At 43.2% G+C, this 15,914-nt stretch overlaps 1 protein-coding gene across 1 annotated transcript in view; it reads left to right on the forward strand.

Annotated features, from left to right (window-relative positions):
• Nucleotides 1-15,914, forward strand: part of SUCO (SUN domain containing ossification factor) — a 178,808-nt gene that overhangs the window by 7,821 nt on the left and 155,073 nt on the right. Inside the window, exons 2-3 of the mRNA XM_029284770.1 lie at nt 9,955-10,063; nt 11,383-11,487. Coding sequence (XP_029140603.1) covers nt 9,955-10,063; nt 11,383-11,487 — 214 coding nt within the window. The remainder of the gene's footprint in view (nt 1-9,954; nt 10,064-11,382; nt 11,488-15,914) is intronic.

The raw sequence follows: 15,914 nt of genomic DNA on the forward strand, positions 1-15,914 counted from the left end.
ACACACACACACACACACACACACACACACACACACACACACACACACACACACACATATCATTACAACCCAACTGTGGTCACACCCTTCATTGGGGCCATTGAGGGTACATATTATGAAACTACTTAACTAACCTCACTGCCCTAACATCTGGAACAGTCACCCACTCAGCGTCTGCTAATGGGTAGCTTTTCCACAGTACTAGGTATTGTAATTTTCCTTTGTGATATCTGGAGTCAAGAAACTTTTTGAACTCATAGGGCCTTCTCCCTTAACTAGAATGGGAGGAGGTGATTCCTTGATTGGCCTCAAGCCAGATTTGTGAAAAGGTTTTAAAAGACTGCAATGAAATACCGAATGGATCCACCTGAGGCTTTTTGGCAACTTCATCTCCCTTGGCATCATGGAATACATCTTTTATGTAAATATATAAAAGAAAAAAAAATTCAAAAGAGAGAAAGGTTTGTTGGTGCAAGTAAAACCAATAGATGCCTTAAAGATTTATCTTAGATGATTGTGACTATGTTTTAATTCTAACCGATAAAAGAAATAATATCCACAGCAATTAGTGTGCAAAATATATATTTTCAAAGAAATGTCTGTTATTGCCATCAGGAGTCAAAGAATCAAGAAAGACTGCTTGGAATTATTCAGAGAATTGTAACTAACAATTTTATATTGTTAGTTACAAACAAATTTCAATGTTTTTATCAAACTGCATATCACCATCTAATCCAACACTCTGCTTCTTAAGGAAGATTACAGGTAGTCCTTGCTTACTAACTGCCTTGTTTAACAACTGTTCAAAGTTACACCAACTGGAAAAAAAGGATTTGTTACCAATCCTTACAGTTACAGCTGTTGCAGCATCCCACAGTCACATGATCATCATTTGCACACTTCCCAACTGATTTTCCAAAAAGCAGAATTAATTAACTTATGGTCATCTTATGCTTTAACAACTGCAGTGATTTGTTTAACAACGGAAGCCCAAGTAATATAAATCTAGCACCATCACATGATTTTTCACTTAGCAACAACAGTGCTTAGTGATGGAGTTGCCAGACTCAGTTGTGGTTGGTAAATGAGAACTACCTGTCTCTAGCTACTGAGTGAGGACTTTCAAATCCAGCAGCTGGTCTTTTTATTAAGAAGCTATGCAATTTCTCCTAAACTTCAGATGAAGTTAATAGAATGACCTAAGTCCATTAAGTCTAATATGTAATAACTGCTATTATGCTTCTTTCAGTCTTCTTTTCTCCAGTTAGACAACTGGCTTCTTTGGGATTTTGTCTTCTCAGTTTTTTTTAACTAAGATCAAGTTCTGTACCATTTTTAATATTTAAGAATTTGTCAAGAGTATTTTTAAACTGCAGCATGCAGAACTGGATGCTTATTACAACTATTAATAGGACCCCAAAATCTAATTAGCTGCCTACTAGGGTTGTACAAAGCACTTAAGGAGTTGTGTTGCAAAACATACTGGCAAAAATAAATTTCCTCTTCTCAAAGCATTGAGGCAGCCATAATCTACAGCAGGGGTGTCAAACTGCTGGCCCGCGGGCCGGATGCGTCATCCGGAAGCCGCGCCCATCCCATTGCCGGCAATGGCAAAACCGGCCCAATACGTTGCACGACGTCACGTGACATTGCGAGTTTGACATGTCTGATCTACAGAAAGCTCAACACAATTGTTTTGAGTATTTCTTCGTGTTCTCTGAACATGCATTCAAAGACAATACTTGTGCTGGGACTGCCAGCAAAGCAGCTATGTACGTACATGTGGGGATGACTTGGAAAACTCTTTGAAATAACTGTGCTGAATCCTTCTGGAGAATATAGTTACTTAAGAACTTTGCAGAGTGATGTTGTTTGTAACCCTTTACTAATTTGCGTAATGTACCAATTTAGCTGTATTAAATCAATTTCAAAGGTTTTTTTTCAAGGCTATTAGTGGTAAGTATGGTAATATATATCTATATTTTAATGAAGTATCTTAGGTGTATTTAATAATTTTTGGTGAATATTTCCAGTTTACTTAACTAAATTACCAGTTTACCAGGTAATTCAACATTTAGTTCTGATTTTTGAGAGGCTATATTATAAGGCTTCTTTCCATGCCTTCATTTACGTCACTAGTGAAAATAATGAATTGGACCTAGGACAGGATCATATGACATTGAACATATAGAATTTTACAAATTTGATAGGAATATTGATCTATGTTTTCTGAGCATAATTTCAAACCAGATGTAAAAAAATCACACTTATTTTGCTATGTAAAACATAACTAAGAATTTTACAGAACTTTAGATAGCCACAACAGGATTGGTTTTTGCCAAAAAATGGTAGATTCTCTTCCTTCTACTGTCAACTGTCCCACTGAATTAGGCAGCAAAAGAAACTCTTGGGACATTTTTTTTTACCAAGAGTATAAATTACTGAAGATTCCATATGGGTACCGAAGTAGAAAAGCCAGTTCTAACAATTTCATGCACAAACAGCATAGGAGAACTTTCCCTCCCCCCAGACCTCCCATCGTCCATCTATCATTTGCACTCACTTTGTTTTGCAAACGGTTTGTCTGCTTTGGATTCCCAGTTGCTGATCTTGGATCCGTCTCAGGCTTCCAGTTGGCACACTTGCATTCCAAATTGGCCTCCCAAGCCTCCCTTACATTACAATGCCTTCCCTCCCCCCTCCCTTTATTTTTGTCTGGTTGCAAGCGGGGCTGCGTAGTGAGTCAACCATGACATGCCGACCCTCCAGAAAGAAGATTAATCCTACAAGGAAACAAACACGTATTATTATATCATGATCTCTTTGCACTCATTAATCTATTAATCCAGGTACTTAGCATGGAACCTCTGGATGAGTCTAGGGGCATAGACATTCGTTGCCATCATCATTCTGCTTCTGCCAAGGGAAATCCCTTTCCTAAGACTAAATATTGCAACTTCTCCTTGTAGCATTGAGAGTCAAGATTCTCCTTGACCTTGAAATGCCTTTCTCCTTCTACCGATAGGGGGGGGGGGGAGGAAGCTCAATGGCCATGAGCTATGGAAGGGCTTTAACAACTATAGTGAAACACTGGGTGAACGTGCCTGGGGTGTTTTGGCAATTTCAATTCCACCATCACCAGATTCACAACCCTGCATGATAGGGGAAAGACTATGTATTTAGGCCCCAACATCTTGCAGGACGGCCCCAACTGTAAGAACTTCATGGACAGGTACATCTCATCCCCTATTCTAAACTCTTCTTGTCAGCCTATCTCTTCTGCGCTTCTCTTGCTGTTTCTAATGCTCTGCCTACTACGGGCCAGATGGCTTTCAAAGTACTTATCCACTTAGCCAATGAAGTCAACGAAGGGGGTCTCTTGAGGGAGCTCTGGTATAGGCACAAATTCTGCAACAGTGGTCACTCAAAAGCACCCAGTGCTGCTGTGTACAGAGCTATTGTATGCCACCTCAGCAAAGGGCAGAGGTTCAGCCCAATTTTCTTGCTGGTAGTTCACGTAGCATCAAAAGTACTGTTTCAAGACTGCATTTGTGCATTCACAGGCTCCGTTCGTTTGGGATGATGCTAAGACCCTGGAAAGAGTCTAACAAGCTCAGGAACTCATGCCAAAACTTTGATGTGAATTGCACATCCCGATCTGAGATTATGCATTTCGGAATGCCATGCAGTCGGTACATGTCTGGTTAGGAATCAAACAGAAGGGATCTTTGACCACGCCACAAAGTGAGCTTGCTTGGAGAACAAGTCTGTAATGACCCAGATCAAAGTATTCCCAGCACTCTCCAGCAGCTCCCCAATAAAGTCCATAGATATCGACCTGCAGGGAGCCGTGGGGCTGGCCATAGTGTGTAACAGTCCTAGAGGCTTGCCAGGTAACCTCTTCGCTGAAGCATACACAGGGCAGCTGGCTACATAGGCTTCTATGTCTTTCTTCATTCATGGCCACCAAAACTCTCTCTTTACGAGATGAAGGGTTTTTACAAATCCAAAATTCTCTACTGCCTTCGTGTCTTGGATCTGCTGCAATTCTAAGGTCCTCTGGCTCAACGGGATGTATAGTTTGCTCCCCATCCATGCCAATCTGTCCCTTAAAGACAGTTCACCTTTGTGTTGTTGGAACCACTCATCTCCTGCCAAGGCTTCTTTTAGTGGTTGTGTTAGGTCTTTGGTCAGCAGTGATGCTGATGCTTCTTGCTGTCTCATGAGGGCCAGTGCGGCTATTTGGAAATAATGATGGAATTGAGCACTGTTGTGTGGCATCCGTGAGAGGGCATCTGCTGCAAAATGTGGAGAGTGAAATAGAAGTGATGGAAGTATTGGGCCCATTGGACTTGTTTGGAAGACAGCTTTCGGGGAGCCTTCGGTGCTTCTAAGTTCTTGTCTGTCTACACCTTGAAAGAATCTTATTCCCTTGCAAGAACTGCCTCCAGGCTAGGAGAACCCAGTGGACTGCATAGGCTTCCTTTTCCCAGATAGCCCATTGTCTCTGAAAGCTTGCGGGATGTGTAAGCGCATGGCTGCAACTCTCCTTTTTCATTCTGGAGCAGCACCACCACCCCGACAGCCACATCACTGGGGTCAGCTTGTATCACAAAGGGCTCGTCTGGGTCAGGGTGCTTTAGGACTGGCTCGGTGGTGAACAGATGCTTTAGTTTCTTGAATGCGGCTTGGCACTCGATTGACAAGTTAAGGGGTTGGCTTCCCCTTTCGTCTTCAACAAATTAGTGATTGGTAGGGCTATTTGAGCAAACGGGATGAATTGGCGATAGAAGTTCACAAAAGTGAGGAAACTCTGCAATTGTCTCGTTTGAGGGCCTCCCATTTTAATATCACCTGGACCTTCCTGGAATCCATCTCTATGCCATCTTTTGAAATCTGGTGCCTTGGGTAGTCTAGGCTGGTCTTATGGAAATCACACTTGGACAACTTCATGTAAAGTTGTGCCTTCTGCAGTTTCTCAAGCACTGCTCTGACCAGTTTCACATATTCGACCTTGGTTTTGCTATAGATTAATATATCAACCAGATATACCAGGATCCCTTTATACAGGTGCTCATGCAGGGCATCATTTATCAACTGCATGAACACTGCTGGGGCCCCCTGTAGTCCAAACGGCATCACTCAGAACTGGTAGCAGCCCAGGGGAAAGTTAAACATTGTTTTCCATTCGTCCCCTTCCTTAATTCTCACTCGATAGTATGCCTCCCTCAAATCCTGCTTTGTGAAGATCCTCCCTTTTGTGAGGTGTCCCAACATGTCCTTTATCAATGGGAGGAGATACATATTTTCCACGCATATATAGTTTAGCCCTCTATAGTCAATGCACAGCCTAAGGGATCCATCTTTCTTTTCTTTGAAAAGTACAAGGGCTGCCATCCTTGACTTGGCCAGTTGAATGAAACCCCTGGCTAAATTTTTGTCGATGAAGGATGGTGCTCCTCCATCTCCCTGAGTGTCATCGAATGTAGCTTTGGCTTTGGTAACTTGGCCCCAGGCATGATCGCTATTGCACAGTCTGTGGGACTGTGGGGTGGAAGTGTGTCAGACTCCTTCTCGCTAAAGACTTCGGCCAGATCGTAATGCTCTTTAGGAATCGGCAGCTCTAGGCTACAGTAGTGGCCAAAATTGTGGAAACCGTTTGGGAAAAGTGTATTTTTGAGGTTTGATGGCTAATAACACCACTTTTTTTTGGGAGTGGTACCATAACATTATATATCAATGGAAAGATAATTTAGTCAAGAATGTAATGCAACAAAGTTTGTTCAGTTATCTGTACTATATTCTATGAAAAGTTATAGCCAAATAACCAGGAAAAGGAAGCACAACTTGCTTAGGTTGATATCAGGTAGCTTTCCTTCATCTGATTGTAGCCAATGAGCATGAGTGCTTAGAGAGCCAATCAGGTGTCATCTTGTTTTGGCAATGAGCCAATTAGATCACGGTAGGATTCAGTTATTGATGTCCTGTATTGAAGCTGAGAGGAGGACATTTGTCAGTATGTTATGTGATCGCTATCAAGTTGGTTGGGGTTTTTTGTGTTCTTTCATTTAGTGAGCTTGTAAAGAGTAATAAAATTAAAGTAATGGTGCAAAGAGTTGACTGGTCAGAAAGCGATGTAAAATAGTATTATTAGGAGAACAAAGCTACAGTTATAAAGAAATTAGAAGGAAAATTGGATGAAACTTAACCAAAGGTGGCATTTCTACTGTACACTTTTCCCAAAAGGTTTCCACAATTTTGGCCACTACTGTATCTCCTCCTTGCTTATTGGTGGTCTCTGCTTTCACTTTCTTAACCTGAGGTGTGTGGTGGCTTTCACTAACTCTTGCTGGTTAGATATTTTCCTTCACATCTGTCACTTGTTTCTGTCCCAGTCGACAGATGGGCTCCATTTTTTCCACCACGCCAGGCCTAGCACCATGGCCTTTGTCATCCCGGGGCCCACCATAAATTGAATACAGGTAATCCTTGAGTTACGACAGTTCACTTAGTGACTGTTCAAAGTTACGACATCAGTCCCAAAAGTACTTATAACACAGTCCTGAAGCTAGGAATGTTGCACCATCACGGCAGTCATTCACCCTTACAACTGCAGAAATACTGCAACATTCCCCCTGTCTAGTCCCGCCCACTCACAGAGACTTAATAGGCACTGGGCCTGTGAAAACTCACCTTGCGAAGATCTTCATGATCAAGCAAGCTGTCTCCTCTCCAGCCTCTCTGCCATGTTTTTTTTTGCTTGCCCCTGGAGCTCCAGTAGCGGAGCAGTGAGACCAGAGGCAGAGCGGTATGAACGCGCCCTGCTCAGCTTGACTGATTCACCAAGGCTGCATGCACAGGATACCCGATCCACTTTTGAAATGCTGGGCAGCCTCAGTGAGTCTGAAGAAGTGTGAGATTGTGTCCCCTAATGCTTCCAATCTCTGTGCCAAAAGTTTTTGCTGGGGAAAATGGAGGCCTGAAGGGGCATGAGATCAGGCTTCTTATGCTCTCCTTCCTCTGCTGCAAAAGCTTTTGCAAAGGGGAACAGAAGATTTCAGGGATGCGATCTTGTGCTACTTTAGGCCTCCATTCTCTGCAACAAAAGCTTTTGCAAAGGGGATGGAGGCCTGAAGTAGCGTGAGATCATGCCCCTGAAGTCTTTCATCCCCAAATCCCACTGCCTATGGTGACCTGATGAGGCAGGATGGGAGGCGAATCAAGTAAGGGGACCCCAGGGGAGCGTGAGATATCTCAGTGGGTTGCGGGAGGCCTTGGATGGTCTGAAGTAGGTGGCTTGTTCCAGCACTAGCCCCCCCCCCATGATCTTCTCCACCCTGAGAATACCTCATTTGCGCTTACCAACCTGAGCATATGATTAACGAATGTGTTGTGGAAAGCAGGGAGGGATCACATTAAATGAACATGATCCAATTAACAAATCCTCGGGTTACAATTGTAATTGGTAGGCTCTATTACATTCATAACTTGAGGATTACCAGTCTCTGTGTGGGTCCCACCTTTCAGTTCCACAGGCTTGGTTAGGAAGGTCCCTGGCACTCCTCCCATTATCAAACCATCTAGCTGAGAAAATGCTGTAAAACTCATTCCTTTCTACCACTTGGGGGCTGACCAGGCATTGGTGCACCTTGAATCCAACAGGGCCGTTAGGACTCCTTTTACACCTGAAGAGGACATTGAAATCTCTACCCAAGCAGTCTTACCATTGGGTCTTCTCCTTCACTGTCGCTCTCGTATAAGAGCAACCCCATCTTGGCAGGGGTCAGAGTTCCCTCTCCCTCGCTAAATGGAAGGGAGAACTCTACAACCTGTTGCCCTACATAAGTTTTCTCCCTTGATTTCAGTGGATTTCTTCAGTTGGCTTGGAAGCAGGGGACCAGTCATCAGCCGTGGCATGAGACATGCCCCTCCTCCTTTCCGCAGTGAAAGCAGCCACCAAGGTTCTGGTGGGGTTTCCCTGCCCAGGCTGGAGGTGCACCCCCTTTTCCCCCTCTAGGAACCGCTTGCTTCTCCACTGGGCACAGGACCGACTCTCCAGCCCAGTGTGTTCGTGGAACTCCATCAGGTTGATCTCTTCCTCAGTGGCCACATGGTACCACGCTGCAGATTGTGTGGCACCCCTTGGGGTAGGCAATTCTGGTACAGTTCCTTGTTCAGTCCCTTTTGGAAATGGTAGAGCAGCAAGCGTTCATGTCAGTCTCCTAAGTGGCTGGCCAGGCGGCGGAAACCTTGAATGTGCTTTGTTACTGGTCACTTCCCTGGCTTCAGGGCATGGATACAGACTTCTGTGTGCCTGGCCACTATGGGGTCTTTGAACCGTTCTCCTAGGGCTTGCATGAAGGCATCGAGGTTGTCCAGCTCTGGGGCATTTTCATCATGCAGTGAAACCGACCAAAGTGCTCTTTTCCAAGTTGACCACAATGACATGGACCTGGGCCAAATCTGGGTACATCAGTCCATAACGTTCCATGTGGTACCAGGCTTGAGGCAGGAAATGGGCTAGGGGGGTTGGGTGTCCATTCAAACAGGCCACCAGGGAGGTTGGCTGGTGCTCCTCCCATACCAGGATGAACCCCTGGGGCAGAATACTGGCTGCTGGTGCCGATGCTGGAATTCTGGACACGACTGCTTGTGCCAGAACCCTAACTATGGCTGGGGCCACCAGCACTGCCGGTTGCAATGGAGGAGGAGGAGTGGTGAAGCCCACTGTCGCTGCTGCCTGCGCTGGGGCACCGGCCGCAGTTGGAGCGGCCGGTGCTGCCAACAGAAGGAGGAGAAGGAGTATCCAGGGCCACTGGGCTTTCACGGCTCCCAGCCCGCCAACGGTAATCACAGCTCCTGGCATTGCCATAACACGAATTTTCATCCCTCTGAACTTCTCCCTTACCTGTTCCATGGACGGGCTGCTGCCGGCAATCGGGAGCTTCCACTCATTGGGGGTCGTCCCATTCAGCTAGCCACTTCACTTTCCACTTGCTGCCTCAGACCACGTTGACCTCAGAAGGGAGAAGGGGGTCTTGGCCTCTGCTGCCTTGCCTACGTTTGTTGCCCAGCAAGTCTTCAGCCCCATGTACGGGACATCCCTTGCTCGCTTCTTTGTGGTGTGGCCGGTTGCTCGGCCTTCTCAGTCTTTGGTTTCGAGCATGCGCCGGCTGGTTGTGCTCGCACTCCAGCCTGAGGGAGTGCTGGCTTTTCCCAATCCAGGCTCTCTCGCATTTTTTTTCTTCACTTCTGAGTCTTCGCCTGTAGTCAACATCTTGGGGTTGAACTCCTGATGGGATCCAGGTAGGCTATTTCTTTGAGAACTGGCTTAATATCAACTGTCCCACTGGGTTATACAGCAAAGAAACTCCTGGGACATTTTTTTTTACCAAGAATATAACTTTACTGAAGATTTAATATGGGTACCAAAGTAGAAAAGCCAGTTCTAAAGATTTTGCATGCGAACAACATAGACAAACTTTCCCTTTCCCCCCCTGGACCTCTCATTGTCCATCATCCATCAATCATTTGCACTTGCTTTGTTTTGGGAAGAGTTTGTCTGCCTCGGACTTTCCCAGCTGGTGTCTTAGGGGTGTTGGATCCATTTCACGCTTCTAGGCAGCACAGTTGCAATCCAAATCCCCCCCCCAAGCCTCCCTTACATTCCACTGCCTTCCCTTTCCCTTCCCGTTATTGTTGTCTGGTTGTGAGTGGGGCTGCGTAGCAAGTCAACCATGACACGTTTTGTACCAGTACATATTCTTTTATAATCTGTTCATCTTGTTCCCTTCTTTTAAACATTATTATAAGTATTGGATGATATGGTAGCTTTTTGCTTACATCGTTCACAAGGATTTTTCAGAAATGATAGATTTTGAGTATGTCATAGCACAGTAGAGCTTCAAAGTTTGTAAATCCTTTTGTATTTTGTTGTTGTTTTTAATTTAACAGATTTCCCAGCTGGCATGTCTTTTGTAAAGAGAGTCCTGTATCTGTATCTTTGCATTTACCAAATGAGAACTCTCCCTTGTCAAATGTGGATGAGAACATCCAGGAAAAGGTAAACATTTATAGGCTATATGGAATTATTTTAGTGCAAATTATTAATGAATTAATGTTTTTTTGAGGAAGCACAAACTCACGTGACTAAAATAAGAGCAGCAAGACTAATATTCTGAGACAAATGCTGCTTCTGACATAGCTCATTTTAATCTGTGAAATCATTCTAAAAATTATTCTTAATTTAAATCAGCTAATAACTTTAAAAGAATAAAATACAAGTTCTTGCATTTTTTGGAAAAGTTTACGGTATTGGAGAGAAGAATATAATTGCAGAAGTGGTAACAGTAAAACAGAGAGGGGCTTATGTTTCAGTTATTTTTATCTTGTACTCATGAAGTTATAGCAAGTTCAGTTCTAAGGTAGCAGTATGGAATTAAAATAGCTAAAAAACCTTAATAATTTTTGCTGTTAATGATGTAAGATCAGAGAGTTGGTTATTCAAGATGTATGCTTGGTTATAAATCAAGATCTGTAAAATATTTTGGGATCAGAAAAAGGATGTTGGCTTTTGATTAAATGCAGTGCAGTTGATTAGTACATCCTGACCCTAGGGTTTAGCAAACTTTGTAGGCAGCAGAAATCATTGCACAATACATTAGATCCGTGGTGGTGAACCTATGGCACGGATGCCATAGGTGACACACGGAGCTGTCCCTGTGGGCATGTGTGCCATCGCCCCAGAGGGAGACCAGGCCAGGCTGCTCCCCTCTGCCTCTCCACATGCGCCTGCGCTCTTGCTCTCTCTTGGCCATGGGGGGGCGCGAAATCGCTCTGGAGGCATAGATCCGGGCGGCAGAGGCCATGCCCACCCAGCGGGCCACGCCCGCCTGGCACCCGGCAATACATAAAGTGGGTTTTGGGTTGCAGTTTGGGCACTCGGTCTCTAAAAGGTTCACCACCACTGCATTAGATAGATAGGTAGGTAGGTAGGTAGGTAGGTAGGTCGATAGATAAGCAGTGAATATACAATTTGTAGGGTATTTTGGCCATTTTAAATGTTTACATGATATTCAGATTAGAGAGATCAGCCATGTGGTATCACAGATGCTTTTTACCCATGGGCAGGTAAATCAGTAATAACAGTGAGGAAGAGCTAAGATACAATATTATAGCTTTGATACTCATATGTTGGCCTTGAGAGAGCTTTAGAAAAAAAATGTATATCCAAATCCAATTAAGTTGTAAATACCAAACTTAAACCATGTAAAAAAAATAAATCTTTTTTTTAAAGTTTAAGTATATTCCATTTCCAAGGTGGTGTTTTTATGTAAATGGCAATTGCATTCAGTTGAATATGTTTTTATGTCCTATAACTAGGAAGACACTGATGGACCACTTAGAACATCGCCTTTGCAAAATATTGATTCCACTACAAATATTTATTCTGACGATGATTCAGCTGACTCTATAAAGCAAAAAGAGGTAAGTTTTTTAATCAGTATTTTTAGAAATCATTTTTAAAGCAGTTGATGAGTTTTGATAATGCAGAATAGAATTAAATTAGCTTTAATTACTTATATAACTCAATTTATTACAAAATGGCGATTGAACATGGACAATACATTGTCTATTTATTTATGACCTACCCTTTGTAAAAACAACAACAAAATGATCCCAATATGTATTAAATCCAGGGTTTAAGATTGACCCAGATTGTTTAGCATTAGCTTACAACAGGTGATTCTAGTTTAATAACCACTCTTTCAGTGACTGAATTTGCAATGGTACTGAAGAAATGGTACTTATAACTGGTCCTCAAACTTCCAGCCATTGCAGCATTCTCACAGATATGCGATCACGATCTGGGCACTCAGCAGCTGGCCCAGATTTCTGACTGCTGCAGCATATGCCAATCACATGATCATGATTTGAGATCTTTACTGCTGACTTCCCACAAGTAAAGTCAGTCAGGAAATTGGCTCATGTGAGGTCCTTGCTTGGCCCGTGTGGTCCTCGCATAATAATGGTAACCAGAGATTGCTGGAACTGCTGTCTGTCGCTAGGTGCCCTGATCACATGATGTTGCATTTTACAACTGAATTCTAAACCCAATTACCATTGTTAAACAAGGACTACTTGTATTTAGCTTCTGGGCCATTTGCCAGATTGATGGAATTACTTTGTGAATAGGCTTTTGCTTGTTGACAAAATACAATTTTCTCTTCTCTAAGCCATTGAGCAGGCTTTTCTCATTTAAAAGTAATTCCAAGTAAGTATACATTGGATTTCAATCTTTGTTAGTGGGGTGTGGAAGGAGAATAGGATAGCTCTTTTCTTTTTCAGTGTACTATGAGACAAGAAACACTAGATAGAGAATACAGTACAGTAGTCCTCAATTTACGACCTTGATTAAGCCTGGAATTAAGGTCATATGTTATTTCATTTGTTAAGTGAGTCATCATGTGAATGCACCCAATTATATGAACTTTTTGTAGTGATCATTAAGCTAACATGGCTGTGGTAAAGTGAACATTGTGCTCATTATGTGAACACTATAATAAGCGAATACATTGTCAACAATAGGCATTTTTTGCCAGAAACTGGAAGTTAGCACTGGTTTCTGCCAAAAAACTCCATGAATTGCAGTCCTGTGAACTCAGGGCACTGCACATGGCAGCAAATGTGGGCCGATTGCCAAGTGCCCAAAATACAATCACATGACTGTATGGGGAATGGGCGTCAGAACTTCAAATCGGGGTTATAAGTACCTTTTGGGGAGTTTGTTGTAACTTTGAATGATTGCTAAGTGATTAGTAATAAGATAAGTTTACATGTAGATCAAAAATATCCATTCTGTACTACAATTCTTAAGTTTGTCTTTAAGGTTCTTTATCTTATGGTCACTTAAATTTATTTTAGCTGGTCTTATTGAAAACTATATTAATGAAAGCTGGTTGCGCAAACCTTTGCTTTCTGAACTTTGGTTAAGTTTCTTCTTTATACTAACCTACCTCAAAGGTTTAACTCAAAGGCTAGAGCAGATCTCCCTCCCTTTCTGAAGGGACTCACCAACTGGCAGATGATCTGAATGTGTTCTACTGTAGGTTTAAGAGAAGATCACTGTCAACTATCTCTACGTTCCCCATCTCAGATTAGAATAGAATAGAATAGAATAGAATAGAATAGAATAGAATAGAATAGAATAGAATAGAATAGAATAGAATAGAATAGAATAGAATAATAACTTTATTGTTACTTTGAATGTACACTAACCGGCATACATTAAAATAAAATTTTGTTGCATTCAGCTCTCAAAGGGTCACCAAAAATATACCAAATATACCAAAAATAGCTAAATCTCTCACATCTGGCTCCATCCCTCTGGATTCCCCATCCCTGGTGATCCTAGAAAAAGAGGTGCGAGGTTTATTTCATAGACAAAAGACAGGAAAAGCACCAGGCCCAGATGGAGTAACTCCTTCCTGCTTGAAAGTCTGTGCTGATCAACTGGCCTCCATCTTTACCCGCATTTACTAAAGATGTGTTATGTTCCTTCCTGCTTCAAACACTCTACTATCATCCCGGTTCCCAAGAAACCCTCCATCAAGGAACTGAATGACGACTTCCGGTGGCAGGCGCCTTCGCTGGACGCAGCTGTTTGCTGCTCCCGCCTGTTTCTGCGTAAAAGCCGTTTTGACAGCCTGCATCAGCTGTCAAACGGCTTGATACCTTTCCCCTGGGCATAGGGGGAAAGATGAGCTGCCTGAGGTAGGAGTTGAGTTCCCGAGTCGTCCCTTGTGGACGATGTAGGTGAGAACTCCTCCGGAGCCCCGGGATTCTCCGCGATCCAGGACGTCTTCGCTATAAGCGAAGCTAGAAGCTGCCGTCACCGCTGCGACTTAAAGATAACTGTGAGTTCCGTATAAGCAGACGAACCGACCCTGGAAGTCTGTTTTATTAACTTTTGGACTATACTCTAACTTGGACAATATATTCTTCTCGTATTTGAGTTGGAATGTGNGTTAGGGTTAGGTCACCATGAACTCATAGAGCAAAATGGACATCGCCAACAAATTCAAAGTTCTTGGGTATGGTTAGGAGGGCACTGACCTTTGTATCCTGCCCTTTCTTTCCTGGTAAAATACATGGGAAAATCCCATAGGAGGAAAATTCCACTTAGGGTTAGGGTTAGGTCACCATGAACTCATAGAGCAAAATGGACATCGCCAACAAATTCCGAGTGCATGGTTATGGTTAGGAGGGCACTGACCTTTGTTGCCTGCCCTATCTATCTTTACTGGTAAAATACATGGGAAAATCCCATAGGAGGAAAATTCCACTTAGGGTTAGGGTTAGGTCACCATGAACTCATACAGCAAAATAAACATCGCCAACAAATTCGGAGTGCTTGGGAATGGTTACGAGGGCACTGACCTTTGTTGCCTCCCCTATCTATCTTTCCTGGTAAAATACATGGGAAAATCCCAAAGGAGGAAAATTCCACTTAGGGTTAGGGTTAGGTCACCATGAACTCATAGAGCAAAATGGACATCACCAAAAAATTCAGAGTGCTTAGGTATGGTTAGAAGGACACTGACTTTAGTAGTCTGCCCTATCTATGTTTCCTCGTAAAATAATTGGGAAAATCCCATAGGAGGAAAATTCCACTTAGGGTTAGGGTTAGGTCACCATAAACTCATAGAGCAAAATGGACATCACCAACAAATTCGGAGTGCTTGGGTATGGTAAGAAGTGTACTGACTTTTGTAGCCTGCCCTATCTATCTTTTCTGGCAAAATACATGGGAAAATACAATAGGAGGAAAATTCCACTTGGGTTAGGGTTAGGTCACCATAAACTCATAGAGCAAAATGGACATCGCCAACAAATTCAGAGATCTTGGGTATGGTTAGGAGGGCACTGTCTTTTGTATCCTGACCTATCTATCTATCCTGGTAAAATACATGGGAAAATCCCATAGGAGGAAAATTCCACTTAGGGTTAGGGTTAGGTCACCATGAACTCATAGAGCAAAATAGACATCGCCAACAAATTCAGAGTGCTTGGGTATGGTTAGGAGGGCACTGGAGGACTTCCGGTGGCAGGCGCCTTCGCTGGACGCAGCTGTTTGCTGCTCCCGCCTGTTTCTGCGTAAAAGCCATTTTGACAGCCTGCATCAGCTGTCAAACGGCTTGATACCTTTCCCCTGGGCATAGGGGGAAAGGTGAGCTGCCCGAGGTAGGAGTTTAGTTCCCGAGTCGTCCCTTGTGGACGATGTAGGTGAGAACTCCTCCGGAGCCCCGGGATTCTCCGCGATCCAGGACGTCTTCGCTATAAGCGAAGCTAGAAGCTGCCATCACCGCTGCGACTTAAAGATAACTGTGAGTTCCGTATAAGCAGACGAACCGACCCTGCAAGTCTGTTTTATTAATTTTTGGACTATACTCTAACTTGGACAATATATTCTTCTCGTATTTGAGTTGGAATGTGGAAAAGTGAACTTAAAATGGCGATGATCTGATACTTTTCAGCAAGAAGTGAAAGTGATTTCCCATTTGAACTTTTGTTATTCCTAACCGGCGCATTATATGTTTTGGCTGAATTTTTCATAAGACTTTTTAACAAATTGGATTATATTGCAAATATGGCTTCGAAAAAAACTGCGCCCTCGATTGTAAAATACACATCTCCGATGGCCCAGACACCTCACCCAACTTCAAAAACTTCCCACTCGTCACACCCTCCATCTTCTTCCTCCCCACCGCCCTCCGGTAAAGAAATGCAAGACTTGATGGCTGCAACTATTAAGCAAATGACTGAGATGTTTCAAGAAATGGATGTTAGAATGCAAAATAGATTTGATCAATTATCACAGCAACAATTGGATTTATCACAGAAGCAAGATGATT

This window comes from Protobothrops mucrosquamatus, unplaced genomic scaffold (assembly GCF_001527695.2).
Source record: "Protobothrops mucrosquamatus isolate PMUCROS unplaced genomic scaffold, P.Mucros_1.0 scaffold926, whole genome shotgun sequence".
NCBI lineage: Eukaryota > Metazoa > Chordata > Lepidosauria > Squamata > Viperidae > Protobothrops > Protobothrops mucrosquamatus.